General features: G+C 39.3%; 1 protein-coding gene across 9 annotated transcripts in view; it reads left to right on the top strand.

Annotated features, from left to right (window-relative positions):
- ATM (ATM serine/threonine kinase) overlaps positions 1-15696 on the top strand; it is a 119322-nt gene that overhangs the window by 9146 nt on the left and 94480 nt on the right. For all 9 annotated transcript variants that reach the window (XM_028106043.2, XM_088017731.1, XM_088017730.1 and 6 more), the window contains 5 exons: positions 379-543; positions 10488-10653; positions 11327-11565; positions 13363-13526; positions 15027-15196. In XM_028106043.2, coding sequence (XP_027961844.1) covers positions 379-543; positions 10488-10653; positions 11327-11565; positions 13363-13526; positions 15027-15196 — 904 coding nt within the window. The remainder of the gene's footprint in view (positions 1-378; positions 544-10487; positions 10654-11326; positions 11566-13362; positions 13527-15026; positions 15197-15696) is intronic.

The raw sequence follows: 15696 nt of genomic DNA, 5'->3' as shown, positions 1-15696 counted from the left end.
GGATAGGATGGATGATTGTTTTTGCTATATATTCCCATAAGGATTGGCGAATTTCTGTTGTAAAGGGACCAGTCAATGTTTTTGACTTTTCAGGCTGTATAGTTTCTGTCGCAGTTATTCAGCTCTGCTGCTGGAACATGGAAGTAGCCTTAGACGGTATGTAAATGAACGGACAGGACTGTGGCCTAGGAAAACTTTAGTTCCAGAAACAGGCAGCTGGCTGCGTTTTGCCTGTGGGCCATGGTTTGCTAATCCCTGCTCTGTGAGAAAGTCATTAGTTAATAGTATTGTCCCGTATGGGATTATTTATATAGCTGCAATTCCAAGTGTTCTTATGTTTCTTAAGATTTATGTTTTTATTTGTTTATTTTTAAATAGGAGCACCCAGACTAAAATGTCAAGAACTCTTGAATTATATCATGGATACAGTGAAAGATTCATTTAATGGTGCCGTTTATGGAGCGGATTGTAGCAACATTCTGCTCAAGGACATTCTTTCAGTGAGGAAATATTGGTGTGAAATATCTCAGCAACAGTGGCTAGGTATGTTTTGAAGTTTGTTATTTGTGAATTTTTTCTGTGAGATGAAGTGTCACTAAAAGATTGGTCAGAATCTGTATCCCCCAAGTGACCTTGCAGTTTAACACTATCTTAGTAAAATTAAATACTTTAGAATCCAACCCTTAGTTTCCTTTATTACGGACTTCCTAAGTGATTGTCTCGATCAGAACCGGGACAACACAATTGAAAGAAGCCATCCCTGTCCTTCACAGGCCATTGGCGGAGAAACGAGTAAACCCAAAGTTACAATGCACTGTAATATAGATATGTTTGGGCTCCGTGAGTTCCCAGATCAATGACGTTAAACAACCTTGATTAAAAGATAAGAAAACCAAGAAGGAGAGGAGGTGTCATAAAAGTGAAAGCAGAGTTTCAGGTTGGAAGGGGTATGGCATTTTAAGTGTGGTAGAAATGATAAAACACAAATGTATCCATTGGATTAGGCATTTAGCAGGTCACTTGTAAGGTAATAGGGGCCAAAAATAGTAGACTAGGATGTATAGGATCCAGGGACTGTAACATAAGTAGAGTGGGTGTCAGGGAGGAATCTAGTGTTTTTGACTTCTAGGTGAAAGGTACTGAGGAACCACAAAGGAACTTACGGTCAGAGACTGAGACATTTGAGTTTATTGATTTCAGAGGTGGAGCATTTCTGTCTCTGAGTGGGTTCAATGGGTGAAAATGGGATTTGGCTTTAATGAAGTGGCGCTAAGCCATATGTCAAGTCTTCTAATACAACCACCTCTGAAAATCTAGAAGCTCAGTGTTTTTCATGGGAAGTATTTAAAATAAATTGTGCTAATGAAATGAAAAGACACTTGTCTGTATTGTTTATTGTCAGTTTCTCATTTCAAAACAAGGTGTGTGTGGGCGGTAGAACCAAGACCGACTCCAGGCCCTGCAGTGTATCCTGTTCCCACAGAATGAAAGGCCTTCTTAGCTGTTGTACTAATTTCTTAGGTGTCATCCCGCCCTTTGTTGTTATTAGCGCGAGGGAGGCTGTGTCCCAAACTTGACCCTCACAACAAGTTTAGCAGAGAATAGGCTAGTGATATCCAGGACACTATGACACGTCTCTCCCCACCATGGTCCATCCTAAATAGACAGGAGGTTTGCGTATTTTTGGTTAGTGCTTCTAACCACGGGTCTCACTGAAACAAAGGCCATCCTTGCTGTAGTCGCCCTCCTGTATCTGACATGTTCTCTGAAATCCTCTTGCTATTGTTGAGTATGTTACTGTCACTTCTCATAACCGGCCCTTCGGTTGAATTATCTTTCTAGTTAGCTCCCTTCTCTGAAACTTGATTCCCTGGTGAGGACTGTACTCAAGAAGTGAAGTTTTTGTTCAAAATACATCTGGTAGAGGTGTTAATGGAACCCACAGTTAGAGGTAAGAGTGTCTGGAGTGGGATGAGAAGAGGCCCTGAGGCCAAGCCAGATACAAAGTTTAGAATTAGCTTACTGATTTCTGCAAAAAGCTCTGCTCAAATTGTGGTAGGGATTGCACTGAATCTATTGAACACTGAAGGAAGTGTTCTAAAGAAAAGATTCATAGCAGCTCTGTTCTCAGTTTTGAAGGGGGAAAAACACTATTGATATAAAAATCTAATAGAAACAAGAAAGGGAAAATCTATGCATAGATGAAAACAACAGTAAGCAGTAAAGGAGACTAAGAGTTACATCAAATTGGGTACTTACCAACAGCCGACCTCATTAGCTGGGGAAGCCCCGGCTGGAGTCTTGATTGGGAGGGCCTGAGCGGAGTGTCCTCCCCACAGGGAGACTTCCAACTGACCATCCTCATAAGGGCTGTATTTGTAGGGCAGAGGACAGGGTTTGGAGTTAAACATTTGTTTGCCTACGTGCAGTTTGGAGCAAGTCACATTCCTGTATTATCATGTCTTTACATATTCAAGGAGCCTGGGCTAGGTGTGTTTGCCTCCCCTCCCAGATTCCACTGATGGTGGGGGGACAGCCCAGCCTGGAGCTGGAGCGGATGTAAGGCAAAGTTTATAGCTCTTGGTGTCCAGACCAGAAAGGCCACTTCTGACTTGGAGGCCAGCTCCCAAGGTCACTTATGCAGCGCAAGTCTCACAAACAACATTCCTTAGCCTGCCTGTGCACGTGCAGGTCGGGGTGGTCGGTCACGCAGGCCAAACCACAGAAACCTCCATCCATACCAGGCAGGAAGGACAGACTTCATAACCACATGGAGTCTTCTAATCTGTGAACGTGATGTATTTCTTTATTTGTTTAGGTCTTTTTTGACTTAAAGAAATCAGTGTTTTATGATTCTTAGCATACAGAATTTATATATTTTTATTAGGTTTATATTGCAGTAGTTTGTAAATTGTGTAGTTTTTAAAAATTTCAGTTTCCATATTCATTGCTGTCATACAGGTGGTTTTTGTGTTATCAGTGTTGTGTCCTGGGACCTTGCCAAAATCACTTACTAAATCTAGGAGCTCTTTTGTTGCTTCTGTGGGATTTTCTCTTTAGACAGCCATGTATTATCTGCATTTTTCCCCTTCATTTCTGAGCCATGTGACTTCCACTTAATTTTTTCTGCTGTATTATATTGGCAGGGACCTTCAGTATGATTTGTTTAAATGGTAAAATGTACATGACATAAAATTTACCATTTTAACCATTTTTAAGTATATAGTTCAGTGGCATTAAGTATATCCACATTGTTGTGCAACCATCACCTTCCGTTTCCAACACTTGCTCATCTTCCCAAACTGAAACGCTGCCCTCCTTAAACAACAAACCCCTCTTGCCCCCCCAGCCCTTGACAAGCCTCCTGCTTTCTGTATGTGTGAGCTTGACTACTCTGGCTGCCTCCTGTAAGTGAGGTCCTAACAGTGTTTTCCTTTTGTGAATGCCTCATTTCACTCATTTCACTCCTGTCTTCAGTGTTCATCCATGTTGTAGCGCATCTCAGAATTTACTTCCTTTTTAAGACTGACTTGTACGTATATACTGCATTTTGTTCATTCATCTGTCATTGGACACTTGAGTGGTTTCTACCTTTTGGCTCTTATGAATAATACTGTTATGAGCGTGAGTGTACACATAGCTCTTTGAGTCCTTTCTTCAGTCCTTTTGGGTATTTATCCAGAGGTGGAATTGCTGCATCATAGCCTAATTCTATATTTAATTTATTGAGGAACCACCACACTGCTTCCCACAAGGTCTGCATCCGCTACCCGTTTTATGGACACAACAAGAATCACAGGTGTTCCAGTTTCTCCACGTCCTTACCAACATGTGCTTTTTCTTGTGTTGATGTCAGCCATCCTAATGTGAATGTGTGTGAAGTGGTATCTCATTGGGGTTTTGATCTGCATTTCCTTAATGACTAGTAATGTTGAATATTTTGCATGCTAACTGGCCATTTGTATATCATCTTTGGGAAAGACACATTTTTTGCCTGGTTTTTAATTGGGCAAATTTAATTGGGTTGTTTTGTTGTTGTTGAAATGTAGGAGTTTTTTATATATTCTGTATATTAACTCCTTATCAGATGTATGGTTTGCAAATACTTTCTTGCATTTCATGGGTTGCCTTTAACTCTGATGATAGTGTCCTTTGATATACAAAAGTTTTAAATTTGATGAGTACAAGTAATCTCTATATTATTTTTGTTACCTTTGCCTTTGGTGTCATTTCCAAGAGATCATTAACAAATCCAACATCATAAAACTTTACCTCTATGTTTTCTTCTAGGAGTTTTGTAGTTTTTCCTCCAGTATAATTTTGAATAGGAGTGGGGTGAGAGCACACCTTGTTCTATTCTTGGTTTTAGGGAGAAGCATTCACTGTTTAACCATTAAGCATGATATTAGCTATCAGTAATGGGTTGATGACTTTCTCTTCAATTTCTAGTTCCTCATGGTTTTTATCATGAATGGATGTTGAATTTTGTTAATATTTCTTTCTTCATCTGTTGAGATAATCCTATGGGTTTTTCTTCAGTCTCTTGATAGGATAAATTACACTGATGAATTTTTCGTAGGTTAAGTCAACCTTGTGTTCCCAGGATATACTCCACTAGGGCATGATGTATTATCCTTTTTATATATTACTAGATTGAATTTGGAGGTCATTGTTGAAGGTTTTTAACTATGAATTCAGATTCTTTAATAGATATAGGAATATTTAGCTTATTTCTTTTTCAGTTAGCTTTGGTAATTTGGTTAAGAATTTGTACATTTTACCTAAGTTGTTGAATATAGGGACGTAAAGTTGTTCTCAGGTGTTATTGCTTTTTTACCCTTTAATGTATGTAGGCTCTGTAGTGGTATTGTCTCTTTCATTATTGATTTCCTCATCTTATTATTAGTTCTTTTCTTATGTTTATTTTGAGTTTAATTTGTTCTCTAGCTCCTTAAGATAGAAGCTTAGGTCATTGATTTGAGAGCTTCTTCCCTCATATGTGCATTGAATATAATAAATTTTTCTCTAAACGCTGCTTTGTTTGTATCTCACACATTTTGACAATGTTATATTTTCATTTTTCTTCATTTTAAAATATGTTCTAGTTTTTCTTGAGAGTTCTTTAACCTCTGGATTATTCAGAAGCATGTTGTTTAATTTCCAATTTTGGGGGGGTATCTTCCTGGTTTTTTGTTTTGTTTTCCCTTTTATAGTTTTCAGTCTAATGACATTATGGTCAGAGAACATACTTTTTATCATCTAAGTTATTTACAGTTGTTAGGATTTCTTTTATGACCCAGGATAAGGTCTGACTTGGTGAGTACTCCATATCCATTTGAAAAGAATGTGTATCTGCTGTTGTTGGGTGAGTTATTCTTATACAGGGCAATTTGAGTCTGTTGGTTGATGATGTTCAGCTCTGTAAGAGACTGGTGTGAAAGCGTGAGTGACAAGTGAGGAAAAGGATTAGCAAATACAGCACTTTCAAAAGCTTTGATTTTAAGGGGAAGGGAAAGAGGGATCCTGTTAAAGATTGGGGGGGACTGGAGTATATATAAGCATAATGGGAAGGAGTCCATGGAGAGGGTGGTTGAATACACAGGAAAACGGACTCTGTGTTTTCTTTTTTAGAATTTATTTATTTATCTTTATCTTTTTAGAGAGAGCATGTGCGCACAGGAGTGGGGTGGGGGGGTGGGGGCAAAGGGAGAGAGAGAGAATCCTAGGCAGGCTCCATGCTGGTGTGGAACCCGACGCAGGGCTCGATCACACCACCCTGAGTGGAAGTCAAGAGTCGGATGCTTAACCACCTGAGCCACCCAGGCGCCCCTCTCTGTTTTCTGAGAATAAGGGGTTCCAAAGTAAGAGCCCTAGGATTTTCCCAAGGGGGAAGGTAGTTTTTCTAATAAGGTAGGAAGGAAGAAATATTAAAAACCTTTAGTGGCTTTCCTGTACAACTGGGATAAAATATGAACTCCTTTTCTAGGCCTTGGAGGCACTGGGTAATTTTGCTTCTGCCTACCTATCTGACCGTAACTAAGAGCTACCCCCATCTTGTGGATTTCTTTGTTCTAGCTACAGTGGCCTTTCTTCACATTCTTTAACCCAGTGGTTCCGGACATTTTCTTAAAAACAGACTTTGTTTTAGAGCAATTTCAGGTTCATAGCAGAGTTGAGCAGGAAGTAGAGAGTTCCCATGTACCCTGCCCCCCCCCCCCCCCCCCCCGTCCCACATGCATAGTTTCTGCTGCTGTCAACATTCTGCACCAGAGTGACACGTTTGTTTCAGTCGGCGAACCTATGCTGACACCGCATCTCACCCAAAGGTGAGAGTTTGCATCAGGATCACTCTTGGTGTTGTGGATTCTATAGATTTTGACAAATGTACAGTAACATGTGTTTCCCATTAAAGCATCATGTAGAGTAGTTTCACTGGCCTAGAGGCCCTGTGTTCTGCCTGGTCATCCTCCCTCCTACTGATCCCTAGCAACCAGTGATCTTCTTACAGTCGCTCTAATTTTGCCTTTTGCAGAATGTCGTATAGTTGGCATCATACAATATGTAGTCTTTCCCCATGGGCTTCTTTTACTTAGTAAAATGTATTTTAGTTTCCTCCATGTTTTTTGTGGCTTGATAGCTGATTGATTTCTCTTTAGCACCAAATAATACTTCGTTGTCTGCATGTACCACAGTTTAATTATCCGTTCACTTACTGAAGGACATCTTGATTGCCTCCAAATTTTGGCAAATACGAATGAGGCTGCTGTAAACATCTGTGTACAGATTAAGTTTTCAACTCATTTGGGTAAATACCAAGAAGTGTGATTGCTGGATCATATGGTAAAAATATGTTTAGTTTTGTAAGAAGCTGCCAAAGCTGTCTTCCAAAGTGGCCATTGTTGATTTCTATATTAAGTATCAGTAAAGCTTGATTTATTTATTAAAAAAAATTTTTTTTTTAAAGATTTATTTATTTGACAGAGAGAGAGACAGCAAGAGAGGGAACACAAGCAGGGGGAGTGGGAGAGGGAGAAGCAGGCTTCCCACTGAGCAGGGAACCTGATGTGGGGCTCGATCCCAGGACCCTGGGATCATGACTTGAGCCGAACACAGACGCTTAACAACTGAGCCACCCAGGTGCCCCAAGCTTGATTTTTTCAAACAATTTATTTAAGAGAGAGAGAAAGAGCGTGTGCATGAGCTCGTGTTCACAAGCGGGGGGCCGGGGGGAAGGGCAGAGGGAGAGGGAGAAGCAGATCCCATGCTGAGCAGGGAGCCCAATGCAGGGCTTGATTCCAAGACCTCAAGATCATGACCTGAGATGAACAAAGGCAGACAGTCAACTGACAGAGCCACCCAGGTGCCCCTAAAAGTTGATTTTTATTTGTAATTTTAATTTAAAAAGTAAGAGTTCTAGTATTTCCTTCTGACACTGCTATTCATCATCTCACGCCCTCAATTTCAAGAGTGCAAGCCCTTTCTTCCCTTGTGGCGTTTGTCCTTCTCTTGTCAGAGGCTCCCCTTTGTGTGGCTGCTTTCTTGTCCTCCTACAGGTCTTGGCTTAAATGTCACTGCCATTTTCTGATTGCCCTTTCTAAATTTGTTCTTCTCTTTATTTCTACCATAGTGCCCTGTCTCCTTCGTAGTGCTTTTGTGAAAATCAGTGACATACTTCTCAATTCATGGGTCAAAGAAAAAGTCTCAAAGGAAATCAAAGTATACTTGGAACTGGATGAAAATGAAAAAATACAACATGTCAAAATTTGTAGAATGCAGCTAAAGTTATGTTGAGAGGGTAATTTACAGCACTAACTGCCTATATTACAAAAGAGGGAAAAATCTCAAATCAATAATCTTAGCTTCCATCTCAAGAAACTAGAAAAACAAAACAAAAACTTGAAGCAAGCAGAAGAGCAGAAATCACTGAAATTGAAAACAGAAAAACAGAAGAGAACGTTTAATGAAATAGGTGATTCTTTGAAAACAATCAAATCTAGAACAGCTAGTAAAAGTGACTAAGATAAAAAAGAGGACACAAATTGCTGAGAGTAGGAAGGAAATGGATATAATTGCCGTCTTTTACTAGAAGAATATTAAGAGCATGCTCTGAACAACTCTGCACATAAATTTGACCACCGAATTTACATGGGCAGCTCCTTAAAACCACTCCCTGGCGGAACTCACCCAGTATGAAATGGGTAATTTGAATAGTTACGTAGCTATTAAAGAAATTGAATCCATGATTTAAAAGCTTTCATAAAAGAGGGGCGCCTGGGTGGCTCAGTTGTTAAGCGTCTGCCTTCAGCTCAGGTCATGATCCCAGGGTCCTGGGATCGAGCCCCACATCGGGCTCCACATCGGGCTCCCTGCTCAGCGGGAAGCCTGCTTCTCCCTCCCCCACTCCCCCTGCTTGTGTTCCCTCTCTCGCTGTCTCTTTCTCTGTCAAATAAATAAAATCTTAAAAAAAAAAAAAACACCTTTCCTAAAAGAAGTTGGGAACAGGATAAGGATGTCTGCTCTCCCCAAACCTGTGAGGTTCTAGCCAGGGGAGCTAGGCAAGGAACGGAAGTGGAAGGTGTGCAGATTGGAAAGGAAGAAAGAAAACTGTTCTGTTTGCAGGTAGCATGATTGTCTATGTATAAACTCCCAAGGGATCTACAGTTAACTGAATTTTAGTAACTCCAGAAGCCCTTTTTATTATGTTCCTTCACTGTCTGTTCTTTGAACTTTTTTGTTGTTGTTGAGTTGATGGAGGAAGTGAATTCACCTGGAGGCATGTCCTACAGCTTTTTTTTTTTTTTTTGAAGTTGAACTGTGCACTTCTGAGACTTTCACTGAATGTCTTATACCAGTTTTTCTTAACCACTTACTAGGATAGTATGTGGGATTCTGTGAGAATTGGGATCACATCCCATAACTAATAAAAGGCCTAAAACTTGAGCTTTAATTGAAGACCATTGGCACTCTCATTTCACCTCTCTGCTATCAGGTAATAAGAGGGAAATGATCAAGATAACTGCTCCTGTTTTCTTTTCCTTTTTTTTTTTTAAGATTTTATTTATTTATTCGATAGAGCAGTAGCGGGGGCGGGGGGAGGGCCAGAGGAGAGGGAAGGAGCAAGCAGATGCCCCACTGAGGGCAGAGCCTGATGTGGGGCTGGATCCCAGGACCCTGAGATCATAACCTGAGCCAAAGTCAGATGCTTAACTGACTGAGCCACCCAGGCGCCCACTCTTCTCCCCCCCCACCTCCCCGCTGTCGCTCCTGTTTTCTTGTTTCCACACATCTGTGTATTAATCGCGGTTTTTAACCATTTAGGTATTGTAGTGACAGAACTTTGGGAAGCACTGATGCAGAGTTGTATAAATTAATGTCAGATATGATAGGAATCATTTGAACAATCATTTTCCTTACTATAATGTTTGAGGTATTTGTATTGTCCTTATGCTTTCGTATTTGAAATCTTGATTTATATTATTTCTGCAGAATTATGTGATACATACAATTGAAAAGAAAGATACCCATAGGTATTACTCTCACTCACTTTACCAGCCAAAGAGTCTCTTTTTGTTTATATGGGGAGCAAATCCTGCATTAGCAGCTTTGGTTTTCCTGGTTCTGAGAGAGGATTCTCAGTGCATCTCAACATTTCTGCATGTCTTAGGAGCAGACCCTGACTGCTTTATTCCTGACTTTTTTTTAAGTACAGTGAACCTTGGAATGTGGAGATGGTGACAGAGATGATGGCTTCCTCAGAGCCACCTGTATGTCACAGAAGGCTTGAGGGCTCTCACAGTTTGCATGCCTGTCACCTACCACTCTTCATGTTGCCTTGGGGTTTGAGGAATCTATGCAAAAAGGAAGGTACTCAAGCAGGAATAGAATGTCTTCTGCCAGCATCCATGCAGCTGGCATTCTGATCCCTTAGGTTACAAGTAGAATAAAATCTCAGCCCCCTGAGGGAGTTCTTGATACATGTTCTTGATACATTTTACACTTGTTACATGTTCTCTTAGACCTAGAGGAAGGGACACAGATGTAGAGCAATTAAACAGCTTGTCTGAGGGCTGGCTGCGGGTACTTCCTGGCCAAAAGTTGTTCCTCTCTTGAAGGCAGTTTATATAAAATAAAAGCAAATATTGATGTGATACTTTTACCATATTAAATGTAAATTATTATAATTTTAAATCTTTTGGGATTACTAAAATTTATTTAAAAAGATTTATTTAGAGAGCGAGCAAGTGGGTGGGGGCACAGAGAGAGAGAGAATCTCAAGCAGACTCCCCACTGAGTGCGAACCCTGATGTGGGGCTCAGTCCCAGGACCCCAAGATCAAGACCTGAGCCGAAACCAAGAGTTGGACACTTAGTGAGCCACCCAGGTGGCCCGGAATATTGAAATTTAAATTAAATCAGGAACTTAAGTTAAATGCTTCAAGAGTTTTCTTTTTAGTAACTGATGTGTGCGTGTGTGTTTTTTTTTTTAAGAATTGTTCTCTGTGTACTTCAGTCTGTACCTTAAACCTGCACAAGACATTAATAGAGTTTTAGTGGCTAGAATAATTCATGCTGTGACTAAAGGATGCTGTTCGCAAACCGATGGGTTAAATTCCAAATTTTTGGATTTCTTTTCCAAGGCTATTCAGCATGCAAGGTAATCTAATCTTTTTGTTTTGTTTTGTATTGAAAACCTGTTTGAGCTTCTTGCAAGACAGTGCTTTAGATCCAGTAACTAAAAATGTTACCAATTAAAAAAAAAACAAAGTGACCCATTATAGTAGAATTAGTAGCTTCCCAAAGAAAGTGTCAGTTCTACCACTTCCTGAATATCCAAAGGCAGACAGAACATGAAAATGACGTTCTTAGGTGGAGGATCAGTGTTGCTTATCTAGTGACAGGAAAAGCTAAATGTCCTCTTAGTAGTTTCATTTCCCCCATTTTTGAAGATAGATATATCTAAGCAAAAATAAAACAGGAACATACTTGGGAAGTATCAGTATCTTATATTTGTGTGACATTACCCAGTCTATCATGTGAAACATTGTATAAATGGTGGTATTACAAATCAGTTTTGTATCATTTTGCACAGTGTTTCAGTAGCAGAGAGTTAGCAGGAAGGATGTGTCAGCATCAAATAAGATGTTTGGTTTGTTGCTCTGTAGTCCTACTAAGATTTTTTTTTTTCTGAATAGTTCTAAAACTAAGGCTACTGTTACTTGAAGATTAGATATTTTTTTTTCTTTGCGGCATGCAACTTCATAACTGCCTTCAATGTTCATTTTTCTGCCCTGTTATACCAAGCTGAGTCTGTTTATTTTCTGTGACAGACAGGAAAAGAGTTCTGCGGGTCTAAATCACATCTTAGCAGCGTTTATTACCTTCCTCAAGACGTTGGCTGTTAACTTTCGAATTCGAGTGTGTCAACTAGGAGATGAAATTCTTCCTACCTTGCTTTACATTTGGACTCAACATAGACTGAATGATTCCTTAAAAGAAGTAATTATCGAATTATTTCAATTGCAAATTTATGTGCATCATCCAAAGGGAGCCAAAACCCAAGAAAAAGGTATAAAAGTTTTTGCTGTTTTGAATTTGCTTCTTCATTGATACATAGAGGCTTAAGTATGAAATTTGTGTTTTGTAGGAGGTTATGACCTTCCTCTGGATTTCTGTGCTTGGTAATCGTGTTAGTCTTGAGGATGTTTCTCACACTTTTTTTTTAGAATTTGAAGCTGTGGTAGCAAATCCTGTCATGCCCTACCATTTTAGTACATTCGTAAGTACTATGAGGAACACAGATAAATAGGAGACACTGTTCCCTCTAGGAGCTGATTATGCAGCAATAGTTAGGTGCTGAAAGGAATTACATAGACCAGAGTGTAAACGAGTTTAGAAAAGCCAGGGACTTAACATGTCCACATAACTGCTTTTATTAGGAGGTAAAACAAGAGAAATGTGGACTGCCAACAGTTAGATGAGTCGGTTCCTCAGGAAGATGTGTTTATACTGCCTTAAACCTCATCCTTAATCCAGGCCCCTCTTTCCTGGAAAACCAAAAATGAATGACTTCTCTTCCTTTGATACCTTTATATTTGTCTTTTACCAAGAGAGTATTGCTTGTTAATATGTAGTACATATTTGAAAGTAGCTAAGAGAGTGGATCTTAAAACTTCTCATCACAAAGAAAAAACTTTTTTTTTTGTAACTATGTAAGGTATGTTAACCAGATGCATTTTGATCATTTCACAATGTATACAAATACCAAATAATTATGTTGTACATCTGAAATTAATGTTATATGTCAGTTATACCTTAACTTAAAAAAATCTTAAAAATCTTAGATGATGTAGCTTCACTCAGTGGACAGGAATTTTATTGGGTGCAACTGGAACTGGATGGGTTCCCTCATGCTCACACTGTGTTCACCTTTGGGTCTGTACTGGCCTTTGGACAAATTCATCAGGGCTTGTTTAAGGCCCTTGTTAGGAAATCAAGCTACATTGAGAAATAGCAGCTAAAATGGAGAAAAACTGTGAGAGCCAATTTTTTCTCAAAAGTAGCTGTCTTTGTTTAATGGGCTTTTCTCATGTTGGAAGTTAGGTGTATTTGTAGCCCATGAAACCACTGTAAGTCAAAGAATGGTGGATTTTCTTAGGTTTTCATCTTTCACACAGCTCCTGTCAGGATGAAGATCAGGCTTATTCAGGAGATGACATGATATGTTTAGGGTTTTAGTTAACTGTATATTTAGGAGAGTTGAAAATTGGCAGGATGATGGGTCTGCCAGAAACACTCATGTAGTTTTAGGCTACACTAATAGATTTATGGTTCTCTCTGAGAAGTAATAGCTCCTTTGTTACCCATACCGGTCAGATCACAGTAGGTGTATCATGTCCACCAGATTTTGTAGAGTCACCATTTCAAGAGGGACATAGTGGACTGGTGTGTGTTTAGGGATAGATGACTAGAATGAGGAGAAGTCTGGATAACGTGTTTGTACACTAAAGGAACTAGTGATGTTTTTCTCTTAATGACTTACAGAGAACTTGGTCCTTGTATAAATGACGGGATATATTAATTGTATTTGCTTCAGGAGAGAAAAAATTAAGGTTTGATTGGGATTTTGATGGAGTTGATTAGAGAAAGTTAGATCAGATTATAGAATTTTATATCAGATACAGGTAACTGAGTGTGCACTGGACACCGTTACAAAGTAGAGCCTGCAAGGATATTGTCTAAAGAGGCCCTAGAACAGAATGGACGGTTGGACCAGTTTCCACCTTAACAGCTGAATGGTTCTTTGGGAATTGGCAGTGCAAGTGGAGAGTATATGTAAACTGTATTTTAACTTTTTGAATTACAGGTGCTTATGAATCAAGTAAATGGAAAAGTATCTTGTATAACTTATATGATCTGCTAATTAACGAGATAAGTCATATAGGAAGCAGAGGGAAATATTCTTCAGGATCTCGTAATGTTGCTGTCAAGGAAAACTTGATTGAGTTGATGGCAGATATTTGTCACCAGGTATAGTAGGCCTTGTCACATCTGGAAGTTTTCCATTAGTTTCCCTTTTAATGGGTTTTTTAAACATGTGCTCTGATAAAAAGCCTTGTAAAATTACTTTGTATATGTAGCTGTTTCTTTCAAAACTCTGTATTTGGAATTGCTGTTCTGACTTAGTAACTATTTTGCACATATGAACTTAGTGAAAACTAGTGATGAATTTTTTTTTTTAAGATTTTATTTATTTATTTGTCAGAGAAAGCGAGCCAGCACAAGTGGGGGGAGCGGCAGGGAGAGGCCGGCTCCCCACTGAGCAAGGACCTTGGGATGATGAACTGAGCTGAAGGCAGATACTTAACTGACTGAGCCACCCAGGCATCCCTGAACTCTTCATTCCTAAAAGATGGTCTATAGGAAATCAGATTATCCTTACCCTAATGTTTTTTGTTTTTTCATTTTTTTCCCTACTGAGTTAAAAATCACATAGCATAAAATTTACTTATTTATTTTTAAGATTTTATTTGAGAGGGGGGAGAGAGAGAGAGTGTGAACATGAGCAGGGGGAGGGGTAGAGGGAGAAGCAGGCTCCCTGCTGAGCGAGAGCCCAGTGCGGGACTCGATCCCAGGGCCCTGGGATCATGACCTGAGCCAAAGGTAGACACTTAACTGACTGAGCCACCCAGGTGCCCTAAAATTCACTATTTTAAAGTGTACAGTTGAGTGGTTTTTAGGATTTTCTTTTTTTTTTTGAGTGGTTTTTAGTATTTTCAGTGTGTTGTACAAGCGTCACCACTGTCTAATTCCTGAATATTTTCATCACCCGCAGAACAGACTATGTACCTGTTAGCGGTCTTTAGCAACCAACCAGTAATCTACTTTCTGTCTCTATTGATTTGCCTACTTTGGACATTTCCTAGAAATGGAATGAAACAACATGTAGTCTTCTTAGTCTGCCGCTTTCACTTAGCACAGTGTTTTCAAGGTTCATCCATGTTGTGCCATGAATCACACTAGTTCATTCCTTTTTATTGCTGGATAATACTCAATTGTATGGATATATTATATTTTGTTTACCCATCTATCAGTTGATGGCTTAATGTTTCTTAAGTAAAACTTTCTTTTCCTCCTCAGAAATTTGGTTAATATCTTGGGTAATTTCACTTGTCAGATATTTTCTTAATGGTAAATATATGATATAATCCCATTTTTTTATCAAAAGAAATTTTAAATTTAATCCCATTGAAAACAGATTTTTGCTTTACTTTTAGATGTCTTAGTGCAAATGTTTCTGGGAAATAAAAGTAATAACTTACTTGGTAATATCTGTTTTTGAGAGAGCTACTACAGTCATACAAGATGTTTGTTACTGTGTTATCATATTTATGTATTTCTGTAATTGATTACTCTTTCTCTGTGACTTCCCTGTGTCTTCATTTGAGGAGGAACATTTTTTCCTTCATGAAGTATTAGAAAACAGAATCAGTGTAGGGAAAAAAAAATTTTCTTTTTGTTATCTTACAGATTTTTAATGAAGATACTAGATCTTTGGAGATTTCTCAGTCTTACACTACCACTCAAAGAGAATTTAATGATTACAGTGCACCCTGCAAAAAGAAGAAAATAGGATTAGGCTGGGAAGTAATAAAAGATCATCTTCAGAAGTCACAGAGTGATTTTGATCTTGTGCCTTGGTAAAATGTTACTGTTTTCTCTTCCACTGTCATTTTAGTCTCATTTAGTTTTTCTCACAAGCCCTGCAATAGAACAGCCTGGCCATAACTAGGTCAGTTGTCCACTCTGAAACCAGTCCCTGGTGAAGGGGAACGTGCTTGCCAGGACCTCTGGCGATCAACCACCAAGGCGTATCTGCTGGAGCCTGGGCCAGGGGGCCACCTTTCCTAAGCAGGTAGCCTTAGCAAGGAAGATGGGAGGAGGCTGCCTAGCAGGCATGGAGTGCGCTGAGCTGTACATCTCCACGCAAAGAGATTTTAGCATGTATAGCCCCTTCTAGTGGAAATAGATGAGGAAGAAATTAAAGATGGCTTTCAAAAGTCACAGAATAATTTGGACCTCGTGCCACAGTAAAAGGTTGCCTTTTTTTTTTTAATTTGCCATGTACAGCATACACAGTTATTCAAATGATTAAATAAATTGTGGTGTTCTGTGATATCACAAAATATTCGATCTCGTA

The sequence above is a fragment of the Eumetopias jubatus genome, unplaced genomic scaffold (assembly GCF_037043125.1).
Source record: "Eumetopias jubatus isolate StellerSeaLion01/CBP00866 unplaced genomic scaffold, mEumJub1_p1.0 scaffold_13, whole genome shotgun sequence".
NCBI lineage: Eukaryota > Metazoa > Chordata > Mammalia > Carnivora > Otariidae > Eumetopias > Eumetopias jubatus.
The sequence above is the reverse complement of the archived record's forward strand: the minus strand, read 5'-3'. Positions and strand labels throughout refer to the sequence as shown.